Below are 16,337 nucleotides of genomic sequence, written 5' to 3'. Positions count from 1 at the left end.
CTGCTTAGTGTGTACAAAGTACCTTCAGTTTATTTGCACAAAGAACAAATAAAAGGACAGTGTCCCTGAAGTTGAGGCCCTCCTTGTGGCTTTTGATCTAAATCTTAACCTAATTTCCTGAGCCATGAGGTAAAAGGAGTACTATGAGCAAGAGTCCCACTGTGACATAAAGCACAACGTAAGCCATGGCCTCTTGTGGGAATGAGGTGTGATGAAAACTGGCCGAGGGCAGAAGTATGGGGTGAGCACTAACTGGCTGACGTAGTTTCTCTGGTATCCAAACTGCTTGTGCTTCATTTAGGAGCAGGTCGGGGTGTCAAAACTCATGTGAGAACATTCTGTCTAAAGAGCACTGGATGGAGAAGAAATGGAGCTGTTGAGATGCAAGGCCACCTCTATCTATGTATCAGTAATGTTAAGCTGTAATTGTCTAGGAAATGGCATAAGAAGCACCAAAATTGCATACAAATGTAATAGATTTGGGATCAATGAGGAAAGGAATTAGGGGTGAGTTGTTTATTTGGGGAGAGTTTGGGCAGAGGAGAGGAGATACAAGGGTGGTGAAAAGGTGGGTTCAAGAGAAGGAAAAAAAATATGGAATAAGGTATAAAATGAAGAAGGAAGGCAAGAAATGGGAGGATCTTGCTAGAGGAGGAGTGTGGCTGCTTCCAGGCACTGGTGAGGCCAGCCTGTGGGCCCAAGATCCCCGGGATGCTGGGGGCAACCCCTGTGGACAACGCACCAGACTCTCCACCAGGTCTATGTCTGAAAGACAGTGCAGGAGGGGGGAGTAGGAAGGGACAGATTTGTAAGGAAGCATAGACTTGTACCTTAATACTCAGTGCAGGAGGCAAGGCAGCAGAATTGCAGTTTACTAGCACTTAGTAGTGATTTTTCATTTTTCTTTATAATTTAGCCAATATATTAATGTAACTACTGTGTCGGTACTAATAGTAAGCAAAAGAACTGTAACTCAATATTACTTGAAGTGATATAATTGGGAAGTAATATTTCTAATAATAGTGGTGTTTTTATTAGCCAATTAAGGTATTATGTTGGTTCTTTTTTAAAGATGCGCTGCCTAATCAATAACCATTATAATCACTTACATCTCAAGTCTCCAAGCTAATGAGGGAGGGGTGAACTTGGAGAGTAACAAGTGCATTAGCAAGACAGGAGACAAACTGATCTCTCTTTGTGAGAAGGCTTTATTAGCAATTTTTGAAATTGTTTGCCTACCGCTTTTGGTGCTCTTGATACTAATCCATGGATAAGAAGATAGGGTTACTATCTTGACAATCTTAGAAAATTCTCTTTCTAAAGTAGCTGGAGACTTTCCTAGTATAGTATCGACACTAGAGTGAAATGGGAGGGTGGAAGTGGAGGAATAGGAGTTGATAACCCAATGCCTAATTTTCATGTCTTCTTAAAGGCAGTTGCTTGATAGAGACTGGATAGTGTGAATTCCTGCTTACAAAAAAGTAAAAAAAAAAATAAAATTCCCAGGTTGTTACTGGACAGCCAGTTTAAAAAAAAAAAAAAAAAAAGCGGTGCCAATGGGGAAGATGGAGAATTGCTTACTATCAACCTGATGCTTCTTGATACCTGTCAATCTAGAAATAGTTATTCATGTTTACTCCTACCTTTGTGGAAAGGAAGAAGCTACCAAGCTGAATTTACAGCATTTCAGGTGTTATCATTCTAGTTATCTATTTTGTAGCATTGCCTGATGCTGACAGATGGTCCTTAAAACAGTTCAGAAATCGCTGCATACTGACAGCATTGATCTTTGTGTATATTTACGGTGTTTCACAATGACCAAAAAGCAGTTAGAAAAAGCAGTGTACATCAGGGCATGGGATCTTTATTGCCTCTTCCCCTGTCCCTTGGCCAATGGCAGTGGCTCTGAGGAGAAGCATCTCCAACACGTGTGACCATGCGCACTGCAAGGCCACTCATATGTATCCCAGCCATATAAGCTTCCCTAAATTAATTTATCTGTATAATAGCCAGAATTTATCTGAATAACAATCTGTTCTAGAGTTCAAATTTTTTGCATTTCTAGGAAAAAATAATAGGAAGACGCCCTTTGTGAGAGGTAGTGGCAGTCTGTGAAGAACAGAAGGTATGTAATTATGAACTGACTATGACCTGTCCCCTCAGCTCTACCTTCAGAGAAGCTACTTAAAGCTCAGGTTACTCTCTAACCACCTGGAGCTGGTAGCAGCTCCTGTGTACAACAGTTGACCAGGACCTGGCCTGCAGCCATCGTGTTCATGTCATGCAGGTCACTTAAATGGTGTTGGAAAGTAGCAGCCTTCAGTAGTGGCTCTAAAAGTGCACTTGCAGAGATGAGAGAGCCTCTCTCCAGGGGTTTCTCTGAGCCATGCGAGGCAGTTTGAAGATTGTGTGTGTTTGAGCTGCACGTTCAGGAGTTCCGATATTCGGGTGAAGTTTGGGATGGGAAAGTAACAGGATACAGCTATTGCTTATGAAGCAGCATTAATGCATTCTGGACAGTACAGATTCAGTAGAAAATATAGTCCTATTTCAAGTTGCTTTTAGGCTAACTGTGTTTCAGATGAAATGGTTCAGATGTGTGATGAACTGGCAAGACACTGGAACAGTGTTGCCCAGGGAAGTTGTGGGTGCCCCATCCCTAGAGGTGTTCAAGGCCAGGTTGGATGGGGCTTTGAGTAACCTGGTCTAGTGGAAGATGTCCCTGCCCATGGCAGGGGTTTGTAACTAGGTGGTCTTCAAGGTGCCTTCCAAGTCTGACTGTTCTATGAAAGTAATGGCAGTGAATATATGGTAAAAGAAACCCATTTCCATGAATACTCAATGTTGCCCACGTGGCCCCACCAGTACTACAGTCTGGAGCTCAGAAAGCAGTAATCTGGAAAGCCTGATGTTAGTGTGTTGGCCAACCAGTAAAGACTAATGTAGTGCTTTGGTATCGTTTACCCAGCTCCTCTGAGTGTGCCATACTGAAATGAATGTCTGGGTTAGGCCCATCTCCTTCTGCCCCCAAGTTGGGCTTATTAGACTAGAGCACAGCAGATACACAGTTTCTGTAGGTAACTGAGAGTTACCTACACTTTACTCTCCTCATTTCACAACCCACACTCCTACCCCTAAAAATACACATGCTTCACCCACAGAACCATTACCTCACAGCCTTTTATTTCCTCTTCTTTTGGGCTGAATCTCCTAACCTACTTAAAGAAAAAAAAAAAAATTTCCCCAGCACGCTGTTATCTCTGGTTATAGCACCAGGAAGGTGTGCTTGGGGCCGCATCGGGCATGATGGAATTTGCCATGGGGAAACCCGCTGATTACAGTGGAACCCGCCCTCGTGTGAATTCCCATGGCTCCCGCCACCCCTTTATAAGCAGGTGGAGGTGCAGCAAGGCTGGCAGGACAAACCGGCAGCAGCCCAGCACTCCCAGGAGCACCGCTGCTGTGAAGTGGAAGGAGTGGAAATGGCTGGCTTTAGCAGCAAGAGCTTGGTCCTGGTTTCCCTGTTGGGGCTCCTGGCGCTGCTCCTGTGCGGCACCTCTGATGGTGAGTGAGCTCGGGTGTCTGGCCCCAGGAAGCGGTTCTCGGTGCCTGCCACGCTGGGGTGTGCATGCTCGTGGCTGGCAGCAGGACGAGGGAGAGGTGGAAGGGAATTATTTCAGCACAGTATGCTGCCTAATCCTCCTCTTCTGGAGCTGGATAGTCAGGGGGCTGAACAGAGAGTACCCTAGGCAGCACGGCAGTGAGGTCCAAACGGGTTTTATTTACCTGGTCATTTTCCTTCATTCCAGCACAAAGCAACCAGGATTGCTGCCTGTCTTACACCAAAGTCCGTTTGCCTCGGTGGGCGCTGAAGGGTTATACTGAACAGCTCTCCAGTGAAGTCTGCGATATCCATGCGATCATGTAAGTTACTTTTCAGAAGATACTAGTTTTTTCTGACATGTATTAACCTTAAGATAACTGTTTGGGCAGAAGCAATAATTTGAACACTATAAGCATGATTTTTTTCCTTGCTTTTTCAAAACATTAAATTAACTGAATAGATGGTATATAATACCTGTAAACAAAATACATCGTCTCTAGTTGATAGGGACTACTATCTCATAGGATAGCCATACGATGTAAACAATAAATCTGACTGCTTAGCAATCACTGTGCAAAGACATGCTTTGTCTCCAGCTGAGGGCCACGCTAGCCGACACAGGGCCTTCCCTGGCCAAAACCTGTAAACAGATACATAAGTGATGAGTTCTCTTAACTCATAGAGATCAGAAGTTTTTTTCCCCACGAGATTTTAGCCCTCTTAAATGTTGATCTGTCACCTTAACTTAACAGCAACTATTCTCCTTAGTCTCACAAATTATTTCTGGCATCCAGCAAAGCTCTTTGCCTCAATAGTTCCAATAAATTGAACACAACTTTATGGTGCAAAAAATGATCCCTGAGACTGAAGAAGCTATTACGTTTTAATTTCATTAGGTATCTCTTTTTGTTCATACAGTATTGGAGGGCTTGTGGAGCATCCCATATCCAACTGGCATTTACAAAAGCGGTTGCTATTGTTTATTATATAGAGTAACTAAATTGCATGTTTTTGACCAAATGCCTCTTCATAGTATTTACTGGCAGGGATTTCTAATGATTTACTGATCTCTTTATCATTATTTATTTTCCAGTTTCCACACCTACAGTGGACTGAACGCCTGTGTAAATCCTAAGGAAGGCTGGGTGAAGAAGCATCTTCTTTTCCTGAGGTAGGCATTTAAAAATCTAACTACTACTAGGCTGATGAAAACAGAGCATGTATGAAAGCCCATTTCTTACATCCCCTGAATACCACTTCTGATGTGGCAATGCTGAACACATTTGTCTTTCCATCTCCTGTCAGAGAAGGCTGCTCCTTTTTAGAGTCTGATGGGGACAGTCATGTCATGTGTCCCTTTTTCTACCTGAGCTATTCTCTCAGGAGGCGCTACATCTTGGAGAGAGAACCTTATAATTGACTTATGGCTGAGGTCATTATTTAAGTGTGTTCTCTCATTCTTTTAACAGCCATAAGCTCAAGAGGATGTCAATGTGATACGGTTTCCAGCAGGGAACTGAACATGGACGTGGCTGAAGAACCACTGGGTTCAACCTCTTGGTTGAGATTGTCGTCTTGTACACTGTTGTGTGCTTACTCACCACTGTCTCTGGCTTCTTTGGAACCGTCGGACTTCTGGAGTTGATTCATATTGCATCACTGTTTTGCTTGAATTAAGCACTTTGTTAAAGTTTCTATTTTTACTAATACTCGTATGTTACTAATATGATGTGAGTATTATTTAGTAAGGACTACCTTAAGCTGTTGTACAAAGTGTGAATTTTATTAAGTTTATTTCTTTTTTTTGTTGTTGTTCAGCATATGTAAAACGGGTTATTTATTCTGCTTTTTTTGTTACTTCTTTGGAATGTCTTGTGCCAAAATGTTTCCTTTTAACTGTAGTTAGCATTATAATCTTGAACTATTGTTAAACAAAGTCTGCTTGTAGAAGAAATGGAAATTGGAGTTTTAAAAAAAAATAAATGTTAAAATCTGCACTCTGTGTTATGTATTTATTTTTTTAGTTGAAAAAGGTGACTTCCCCCTGAAATGAACTCCTTTGCTTATGAGCCTCCAGCTTGAACAATTATTCGCACCTCTTAAAGCCACTTTCCACCTTGCTCACTTTGCTTGCTGTATGGGTAGCTATGAACTCCGTAGGATATAATTCCTTTGTCTCCCCCAGACAGCAGCTATATAAGAAGCTTTTGCTTACTTAACATGAAGACCTTTTCTTTGCTCAATTTCATCTTTATCAGACTTGAGAGAATTTCTCTTACCAGTTTCTCTATTTGTTCAGGAGAAACCTTACGCATATTGTTACAGGGCAAGCTTCTAGCTCATCCACTGAGAAGGATTATGATTATGGTAACATAGTTTGCTCTCAACTTAAAGGGCTATCGCTAGAGGGGAAATTTGCAGTGCTTTCCTCCCCTTTATGCATTTCCTATAGTATATGATGACTTCTAGCATAACGAGATTTGCCTGATGCAGGATCTGGTTGATGGAGGTCTGCAGACACTACTAAAGTACAAATGATGCCTGATAAAAGTAATGGGACCTCGTGGAGTTGTAGGATCATGGGTGCAGGTTGAATGGGGAAGGCTGCTCAGCTTTTTAGGTACTATTATATGGCCCACACACACTTCAGGGATGTGACCAAGTAGGCTGTGCAAGTGTAGTCCTCTCATTGTTGGCACCAGAGTCTTGCAGATAAATCTACATCTTGGGTTTTGGTACCTTTTAGACATAGAGATAGAAGCATTATTTTTAATTTAACTTAAATGTAAAGCAGTTTTGGTGTCCTTGAGAGAGGAGCTGAGAGGTGTTGGGTTTTCTAAATCATGTTCATGAGTGTAAGGCGGTTATCTTCTGGTTTCAAAACTTGCTAGAACTTAAGCAATCTCCTTGTGGCTCTGCAAATCTGGGAATTGGCAATTCTCTGTGGGTAAGGCTCTGAAGAAGCAGGATTAATTTGTTTTAATTTCCAGGAGGTGGAATCCATGTTCCTGATATTAATGATATCATGTAAGAAGCTATTGGCCTCCCAGGGAGGAGTAATTACCCAGCATGTTCCCTGGGGATTCCCATAGCTTCTGGGCCAAACTTCAGAGCTCTGCCTCATACTAGCCAGCAGTGGTCTGGGCTCCTGTTTGGGGTCCAAGAGCTTGCAGGCTAAATCTGGCACCAACAAAACGGTATAGACACAATGAATGGATTCATGTTAAAAACATCAGAAGGTGAGGTTCCCCAAGCCAACCCTGGGAATACGTAGGCATTGGTGGAGACGGTAGGAACCACAGCTATGGTGCAGAAACTCAGTGCAGAAACTCAGTGCAGAAAAACATGGAGTCCAAGCCGGCAAATTCAAAGCAAGTGAGCAAAATAAGAAAGTGAAGATCAATATGAAAAATTCTGTGGGTGGCTCTTTGCACTCCCAGCTTGGGCCTGTTAAAAGTTTCGTATTGCTTCTGTAACTCATCCTTCCTCTTGTCAGCCATGGCTCCATCACCACAAAAACCTGGATGCTTTATCCACAGAGCTATGACTTGTGCGATTTTTTTTTTTTGTTGTTCCTCTTTCATTCTAATTTAATATTTTTCTTTTTTTATAACAAACCTCACTGGAAGAAAAAAAAGTAATTTGAATTTTTTTTTTCTATGCTTAATAGCATAGATTGATAAGGTTGTTATGTTACTGATAGGAAATTCCACATAAAAATAGCATGTCCCTCCACACATTCCCGAGGATACAAGCAGGTATTATAAGCGAGTGCTGTTTCTCCAAAATAATCGGACTTGAGGCCCATTTTTGTGAGTAAGTAACCTTAAGAGGCCAGTTAAAAGTTCTGACAGCTCGTAAAATCATGAGCATTTCTAGGAAAAGCTTAATCTTGATTACTTTGGTGGGGCTGTTTTGCATTTGTGTAGGTAAGTTTCTTTTTTTTTTTTTTATATCTTTGACCCTGAGATCCTAATTCAGCATGTATAATTTTGTTCAACAATTTAACGTGCAGTGCTAGACAGTCATCTGGGGACCTTTTCCTTCCCTTTATATATTATTTTTCAAAAAAACAAACTGTTTTTTCTTCCAAAATGCCAATGAGGCTTTTTATTAGAGCTTGAATATCATTTGGATAACAGGTGTGAGAGCTGTCAGTAGTCGTCTGTGGAAAAAAATGCTATTGTATAAGTTACCAGTTTAAACAAATTCAGTAGCATGACCAATATTGGTTAGTATTGCCTGATGCATGGATCTGGTTCTGTTCCAGTTCTGGATTTGGATCTGTTCTTGGCTAGTGGGAAAATATGTTTAAATACTATACTTTCTCATATCTGTGTACAGTCCTATGGAATTATCTACATAGAAAAAGGTATACAATGAGGAATGGCTCTTAGAATGCATTTTTATCTGCCACTGCACACTGTATGTTTAAAAATCAGCAGGTGTTAATGAAAGGTAGGAGAGATGTTGATAATAAAAATAACAGCATTGCACGGACAGTGATTTTTGTAAGGAATAGCAAACCTTCTGCTGATTTAATTTTGCTATTAAAATATAAAACCTGCCACATCTCATCTGCCGGGCAAATATTAACAAGTTATTTGTTGAATTACTGTTCAGTTGATAGTAGCTCCTAACTATCAGTTGAAGACTGTTTTTTGTTCCTCAGCTGTTGGTTTTTCCACCTTCCGCACCAAGAGGGGTTGTAAAGCATGTGCAAATCCAAGAGACAAATGGGCGAAGGCCCTCCTTAGCCTGCAGCATACATGTTTTCAAGTATATGTGAAAACCAAGCATTACTGGGTGTGCTTAGTGACAATGACACTTTTAGATCTGTCATATGGGTGTTGATAATTGGTCAGTTGTTTTTGATTACCAGTACCACCGAGCCCGCATGTAGCTGAACTCTACTCAAGAACTGGATGTATCGTTCAGCTGTAATTTTGTTGAGAAGAGAATGGGGAATTTGTGAACCAAGGAGGGCTTTAGGCTTGTGACACTGTCACTTGATTAAGCCTTCTGTACACTGAGCTCAGCTGTGTCACGCCCTGGCAGTCCTAGTGCAAATACCAGGCTACAGGCAACATCCATTGCCAAAATATGAATCACAAGTTTTTAATCTTCAGACTAAAACCAGTGCATTGTGTGTGTTATGTTTACAAAGTGATTATAGTTGTATGACTGTACAGAAATGGAAAATTATAATCTATGTTCCTATGATCTTGTGGTTGCTCTGTTCTGGGAGGTGTCAGCCTTAACCATCCAGTGTTGCATCCCGAACTCTGTTAAAGGTTTTCAAATTGCTGTTCGTTCCTTCTGCATTATCAGTTGTAGACAGCTTCCCGTCAAAGCTCACCAAGAGTTGCTGGCATTAGAACATCTAAATACGATATACAATTGATATTGTGCTGTGGCTGCTATTATATATTAAGCGTAGTGTATTGCTTACGTAGCTACTACTGTAAATAAAGCCAGGCACTTGTTTAATAGTCTTTTAGCTTCCTTGAATTTATAGAATTATTCAAAGATTATGCAATCACAAATACATATTTAATATAAAGCATCAGATGAAATTCAGAAGACTGTATGCTTAAAAAGCAAATATGTCACAGGAAAAGTAGAGACTAAAATACTACTGTTAATTGTTATTATTAAATTTACAATGGTATTTCTATAGTTTTGCTTATATGACTTCAGTCATACCTCCAAAATAAAGTAACAATTTTACTCGTATGCATCTGCATCTACTTTCCTGTGTTCCTGAAATTTTGCTACTCTCTAACTTTAAATTGAAACCTCTATTAATTTTATTTTTTTTTACACCCTCTGTATCAAGGAGACAATCGATAGCCTGGGTTGAGATCCCCTGAAAAACCAGATATTCTCTATATAGTGTCCATATACAGAATTGTGCTGGGCACACTCACCATGCATGTCCTGTACTAGAGGGATTTTACCTACCATCAGGGCCACACAGCTGCACATGTAAACGGGAGGAAAAGAAGGATTGCACACCGCAGATTTTCCTAGACTAACGGTTCCAGCAAAGGGATATGAAAATCCAAGGGGAAAGAGCTACCCTACTCTCGGAAGAGGTGACTGATGTAAGTGGGAGTTGACTTTGTATGGTTATCTGTTCTGTGGATAGAAGTCATATCTCAGGTTCTATTAAATTTGGTTCCTTCCCAATGGTTAATACTCTTACTATTGGAGAGGTGTCCAAGGAACGTGTCAGATGCAATCACTAAGGTTCATTAAATATATCAATAATTCCTACATGTATTAATTTACAAACCTAATCTCTTGGTTAAATCTGTTCATATGACCATTGGATCCCATGCGTTCCAGTGTAGTAGATTTTTCACAATACTCCACCTCCTGGAGTAACTTGTTTTACCTAAAAGTCTAGGCTTCTCTAGCCCTCAAAGTTACGGAGAAAGCCTTGGAAAATAAAAGATGAAGAGGAACATCTCAACAGCTTTTCACATCTAAGCCAGTTGTTACAATGTTTTGATAATGGACTCATGTTTTTGAGTAGCAGCTGTAGTAGTGAAATTTAAAGGGAAGGTTATTGTCGTGTTTCCTGCAGTGAACGTTACTTTCAGTCACCAGAAATTATGATCTTGAGCCACTTTCTCAGTGAAAAAAATTGCAGTTCTAGTTGAGTCTGAAGGTGTATATGTTCTTTCTATCTGTTTGTTTTATAGTTTTTCTCCTTCTTTTCTTTACTACTGGAGATGGATGTAATGGCCCACCGGCTTCAGAGATTTAGCTTGCTTAAGGGCTAACATTAACTGTTTCCTGTGCCACAGTGAATGAGAAGACACACCTAGATAGTTGTAATAAGGTATCAGATATGCTTTTTTGTTAGTTGGGGGGTTTCTCAGCCTGTGAAGAATATCTCATTTGGAAAGTCACGCTTACAGTAAGAATGAGGGAGAGAGAGAAAAACCAGCTTCTGGAAATAGGAATGGTGTGGCCCAGCAGTTGGGTTCCCTGCTGAGAAAGCCTGAATGACAGGATCCATTCAATAGACACCTACAGCATAAAGCAACGTAGGAAAGAAGGAACACTGAATTAGTGCAATTGGGGTACCATGATTAGTGAAGGCATGTACAAAAGTGTACGAAAGACCAAAAAGTATTTCTTATTTCTGTGTCAAACTATAGCTATATTTGTGATGCAAATTGTAACTGTCTTCTCTTCTGGCCATGTGCCCATAAGCCAAGGCAACACATTTACGCGTAGGATGGTCTAGTACAACAAAATTGTACTAGACTCCTCCTATGTCTTCTGGATGATAAAATTTAATGAAAACATAGATTGTTCTTGAAGGAACATGGCTTGCAAGGGGATAAACTCTGTACCATGAATTCATATAACAAATATTGAGGTGACAGTCGATAGCATCATCAGGTACCAAGCACAGAAATATTACAAATCTGTAAGAAGCTACAGACCTGGGTTGGAAGGATAGCAAGGGGCTATGCACTGACCGGTCAAGCCATCTAATTAGAGTTGTGTCAGTGGAAACGGATTCAAGTAAGTGGTCCAATTTTCAGTGAAATTGTCAATTACGGTGTCAAGATTAAACTAGTAGTTTAATATCCTTGCAGCATCATTGGTCAGGTACAAAGCTAGTGAGAACACTATAAACTTCCAAAGCAGGCAAATGGGAATTTGAGAATGATAGGCTTAATGTGGCAGATAAATCAGAGCTGTAGAGTGGTCAGTGTGGTGACTTCTACTGTTCATTCAAATGTGGCAGTACCTCATGTATGAATAAGCTTTGATATATAGCTGTACTTAAGGAATACAAAACAAAATGCTCATGTAAAAGTTTGTCATGCATATCTGAAAAATAATATTTTAGCTATAAGTCTTACTACAGTGACTTCTTTTTTCAAATGTACATTTACTAGAGCTGGTTGAAAATTAGGATTATGTGTTCCAGTGGGCATCTGAATGTTTCATATTGTTATTACTAGGAACAAATGGTCAAAATATCTTTCAGAGACAATGCAAATCCCAAAGATATCTGAGATACTGCAAATCTCAAAGAGCTGCTCACTCTATAGCATCCTCCAGATTGCCACAAGAGTAGGCCAAAACATTTTATGAATTTTGAAAGTGGGTAGTGCTGTATTAATGCTAATTACAATGAATGAATGATACACGCATATATTGTTTTGCATATCCATATGAAGTACATCAAAATGATGGTAAAGAAACTTTGAATACAAGAAACACGGAGGCAACACAATAGTACTACCACACTTAGTGAAGGCATATAGATATGTAGAAAACATGATGGTTTATGTGAAATGCTTAATGAATTTTGTCATTATAAAAATGAAATATAGAAGCACAAATGAGTTATTTTGACTTTTTTTATTATTATTAAAAACAATGGTGAGATGCATACGCTTTAAGGAAGCTGTGTTTTCTAAAACAAAGTGGCTTTCACTACTTATGTTTTCCAATTCTACTGTAGACTTACTAGAAATCCTGTTATTCGTCAGGAGCTTTCTGCTTTCTCCTGACTCAAAGTGGTTTGTCTCAATTTTGTGTTAGGTATATGTAGAAGTGCTCCTCTATTTTCCTCACTAGGTGCATCCGGATAACTCGCTGGCTTTCATCTTGCAGCTCAGACAATGTGACCACAGAATACTTGCGTAATTACCCGATACCGTCAGCTTTGCCGTCTTGACTGGATGATACAGAGCTCTCCCTAACCAAAAGGTATTCAGCCCCCTCCAGTCTAGACCATGGAAAGCAAGATTAAAGGCATTTCTGAGTTCTTCTCAGAGAGGGTAAGATAAATAAATTTTATTGGTGTTTTTTTGCTTTGAGTTTTTTTTTTTGTTGTCATCAGGTCTACCCATCAGCTTGACAAGGTTAAGAGGAAAGGCGCTCCCTTAAAAAGCAGACAGCAAGGAAAACCTTTTTTCAGCTAAGTGAAAATTTGACTGAAACATGTAAAAATGTATGGAATTTACCTGGCTGCATGGGATATGTAAGCAGTCTGTCAGAAATGGAAGAAAAGAGCAAAGAAGAGAACTACTGTTCTTTTCCAGTACTTGTTATTATCTCACTGTAGGTAAACAACACTTGCATCTATTCATGTGAACAGAAACCTGTAGACGACACAATTTCTAGGCAAATAGCAACTACTAATTTTTTTTCTTTATTCAAGATAGCTTTAAATGGATGAAAACAGCCATGCAAAGATGAAAAACAATCTTTGGGAAAGAGAGCACTTTGTTCTGTAACACACTGTCAGCTCTTTCTCCCAGAATAGCTCTTACCTAGCAAACAGCAAACTCCCACTAGATCATGTTCTTTATACAAGTAAAATAGTTTTAACATTTTTGATGGCTGTGGTGTCATGATTAGTATTGGAAATAACAGAGCAGAAGTGAGAAGATGCTCTAACAATGCACAGAGAAGCGTGTGTGCATAGCGGTGTCTGTTTGGGCAAGAGGAAGCAGGTTATCTACACCAGAAGCAAACAACCTTGAAAAACCATTTAATTCACCAAGCAGAAACAAGGAAATATCTGAGCACAGTCCTTCTGCAACTGAGAGACCTGACAATTATGAGAAAGGACAGCATGCGAGAAAGGACAACATGCAAAATCTCCCCTTAGTAAAAATTTGCTGCACCCATTACTAACATAGCAGAAAATAGGAAGTGGCTTTCTACATCTTTCCCTTAGCTCAGACTACTCTTGGGCTGGCCTTTCTGATTTAGTTCAGCATACCACAGACTGACCTACTTCAGAACAAGTGGGTCATGATACAACTTTAAATCAGGAAGCCTAAACCCCACTCTTCTCTGCAAGCAAGAGTGTGTTTGAGTCAGAAACACTTTCTTCTTGTTATTCTTCTCAGGACAGTACTTTGGCTCAAGAAAAGAGAGATTTCAGACCTGTGTTGGTAGGAAGAACCCAGAGCTCTCAAAAGGAAGCTCTTCATTGTAACTGTATTAATTTTGCTTTGTAGTGTCCAACACAATTGTCTCCAGCACTCTAAATAAGTCGACATTGCAGCCTTTCAAAGGCTTTTGAATATTGAATGATAGTGAGGTTTATAGTATCTTAACTTTCTGCCACTCCTGCAAACTGCTGACATAAGAAAAATGCAGAGGGTACAACTGATGTATAAGTTATCTTTCCAGGCTGATAACATTGATACTGTACATAAAACCTGATTATCTCATCCAGAGATAAAAATTGCTAGAGATCCTGGCTGTATGTCTCAGCATTTAATTTTTATTTCCAGTGTAGATATTTTTGAACTTTCTACGGTGTGTATGCAGATTCTTTGAAGTTAGCCTTTCATAGCTTAAAGGCTGTGGGCAGTCTTTGGATGCTGAAAAGTATCAGGGCAATGATATTGCCCCAGTAGCCTAAAATTTTTCCTTCTAAAAGTATATACTAGTTGCCCATTTCACTGAACTTTAAAAAGAGTTAAATTTCTGCTTAACAGTCAAGGTTTAGTGGTATAGATTTCAGCTCAGTCTGATGCATCATCAGGGTACCTGCTCGATGAGTCCTCAAGGAATTAGCTGTGTTTAAGTCCTTCCCTTCACTCTCTCACTACAGCTTTTATCTTTGTTGCCTAAAGTCTCCTTGGGTAATCCCACCTGTGCTACAACTCTGGTTCTGTTTTGTCAGAAAGACATACTGTTAGTTACAATATATTTATTTTGCAGACAGGCCTGTTCTGGGTGGCACTCTGGGGAAAACTTCATCTCAGCACGGTGTTAGCTCTTTGTCCCCTGTTCAGGTGGTCACCAATTTTTTCCAGTTACTATATAGGAACAGAGCAAACAATGTCATTATGCCAGTGCCTCCTTAGGACAGTCTGGATAGCAGGCCCAGAGCTAAGAGGGATTTATTTCTGACTCCACTGCTCCTGAATCTTCTGCTACAGAAGCAAGGAAAGGAGGCGAGAGTTGAGGCCTGATTTGACGTATCATTTTCCAGTGTCGCTATTGATGACAAGCTGTGAGGTGTGCATGTGCAGATGGAGACTTACAGCAAGAAAGTGAGGAGAGAACGTGCCGAACCATCGGGTACTGACGTCATGGAGCTCTGCAGCCGTTCCATTTCCCTCTCCTCCGCTTAGACTGGTCTGCACTTGCCCTTTCTGTGTCTCATGAAAAGCAAACACAAAAAAAAGCTTGTTGGCATATGATATGCAAAATGATTGAAAAAATGATTGCTCAAGAATATCACAATAATTGATTCAATGATGCAAATACAACCCTGAAGTATAGAATTGAAGAGATGTTTACTATGTAAGTTATATTGGAACTGCAGGTACTCATTTATGCTTTAGAGAAGTATCAAGCTTTTAAATTTGACTAAAAAAATTAAATGTAGCACTTCTAGTTGGCATTAAGTAACACTGAAGGCACCAGAAAGGCTGCATGAATGTGTGTTTATGAAGAACAAAGAAGGTGTTAATGTAGGAAGCAGTGCCTATGCCATGTTCATTGGTAACATCACCTAAGTTAAAAGAACAGAAAAATGTTTATATTCAGAAATTATAACCTGGGTGGATACACATTATGTTAAACGAATACAAAAGGCTGTTAAGAAATTGGAGACCACCAAGATTAGAGGTTGTTCAAAAAGCTATTTTTCCACATAAGACAATTCAGTTGGAAAGCTGTTCGGATTCTTTGTTTCCAATACAAGTATTTCTTATCTGCCTCAAGACTTTCCATGTACAAATAAGACAAAAGATTAAACCAAACAAATAGGAATGAAAAACCCAGAGACCACTTTGTCCCCCAGTCATGTCCCAGAGTAAATCTGGAATTGGCCATTGTATTTTACTTCCTGGCTTTCAAAAACCAAAGGACTGTCTTCAAAGTGAAGCTGCAGGGAGCCATATGGGTGTTTTCGGAAAAGTCATGTTTTGTTAAACACTGACTGGGACTGTCTTCTGTTGACCCATTGTCAACAGTGTGGGCTATGAGATTTGCTAAATGAAAATGTGTTCACTGCTTCCCCCTGTTGATGCTCTACAGTCATTTCTGCATAAAGCTCCACTCAAATTTTGGGTTCTATTAATAATACTAATCTTTTAATGATTCCATGTTGGTCGTCTCTTTTCATATAGATTCTTTCTTCTCTTTGATGAAAGAGTATTTTCATACTCGTGTCTCTGTCCTGAGTTTCTTTTAAAAAAAAATAAGCTGATTAGGTTCTCTCTTTTCTTTTTAATCTTTGCCTTAGTCATTAAGTGACTATGTGCTTTTCAGGTAGCTTTCATATATTTATTATGCCGTTACCCCTGGCTCTTTAGCACTCCGAATTTTATAATTTTTTAGTGCGCTCCGCCCTTTGAAGGTCTGCTGCTTCCCTTTCTGCGCCATAGATCAGAAGACCGTGCCAGCTCTGCATGAATTATACAGGGCGAGCCGTTCCAGCTGTCGGCATTCAGGGTAGCCGAGACGAGCCGACTGTGGAAACTGCAGAGAAGCCTTGCAATACTAAGTGAAAGGATGATAAAATTCAGCGGGGATAATTATATGCCTACGCACAGGAGGCCTCAGCTGCGCGGCCGAGGCAGGAGGAGGACACGGCTGCGCAGCCGAGGCCTAGGCCTCGGCTGCGCAGCCGTGTCCTCCTCCTGCCTCGGCCGCGCAGCCACCAGGGCCGGTGCTCAGCTCTCCACACCGGCTCCCCACCATGCCCCTCCATCTGTGTGGATGC

General features: G+C 40.3%; 1 protein-coding gene across 1 annotated transcript; it reads left to right on the top strand.

The window, feature by feature from the left end:
* Nucleotides 1-3,417: 3,417 nt before the first annotated feature.
* CCL20 (C-C motif chemokine ligand 20) lies at nucleotides 3,418-5,227 on the top strand. The gene is made up of 4 exons (XM_063339978.1): nucleotides 3,418-3,564; nucleotides 3,810-3,924; nucleotides 4,698-4,775; nucleotides 5,074-5,227. The coding sequence occupies exons 1-4, from the start codon at nucleotides 3,483-3,485 to the stop codon at nucleotides 5,099-5,101; spliced, it is 303 nt and encodes a 100-aa protein (XP_063196048.1). The 5' UTR covers nucleotides 3,418-3,482; the 3' UTR covers nucleotides 5,102-5,227.
* The last annotated feature ends 11,110 nt before the right edge of the window (nucleotides 5,228-16,337 follow it).

The sequence above is a fragment of the Chroicocephalus ridibundus genome, chromosome 6 (genome assembly GCF_963924245.1).
Source record: "Chroicocephalus ridibundus chromosome 6, bChrRid1.1, whole genome shotgun sequence".
Lineage (NCBI taxonomy): Eukaryota > Metazoa > Chordata > Aves > Charadriiformes > Laridae > Chroicocephalus > Chroicocephalus ridibundus.
This window is presented reverse-complemented; position numbering and strand designations above follow the sequence as displayed.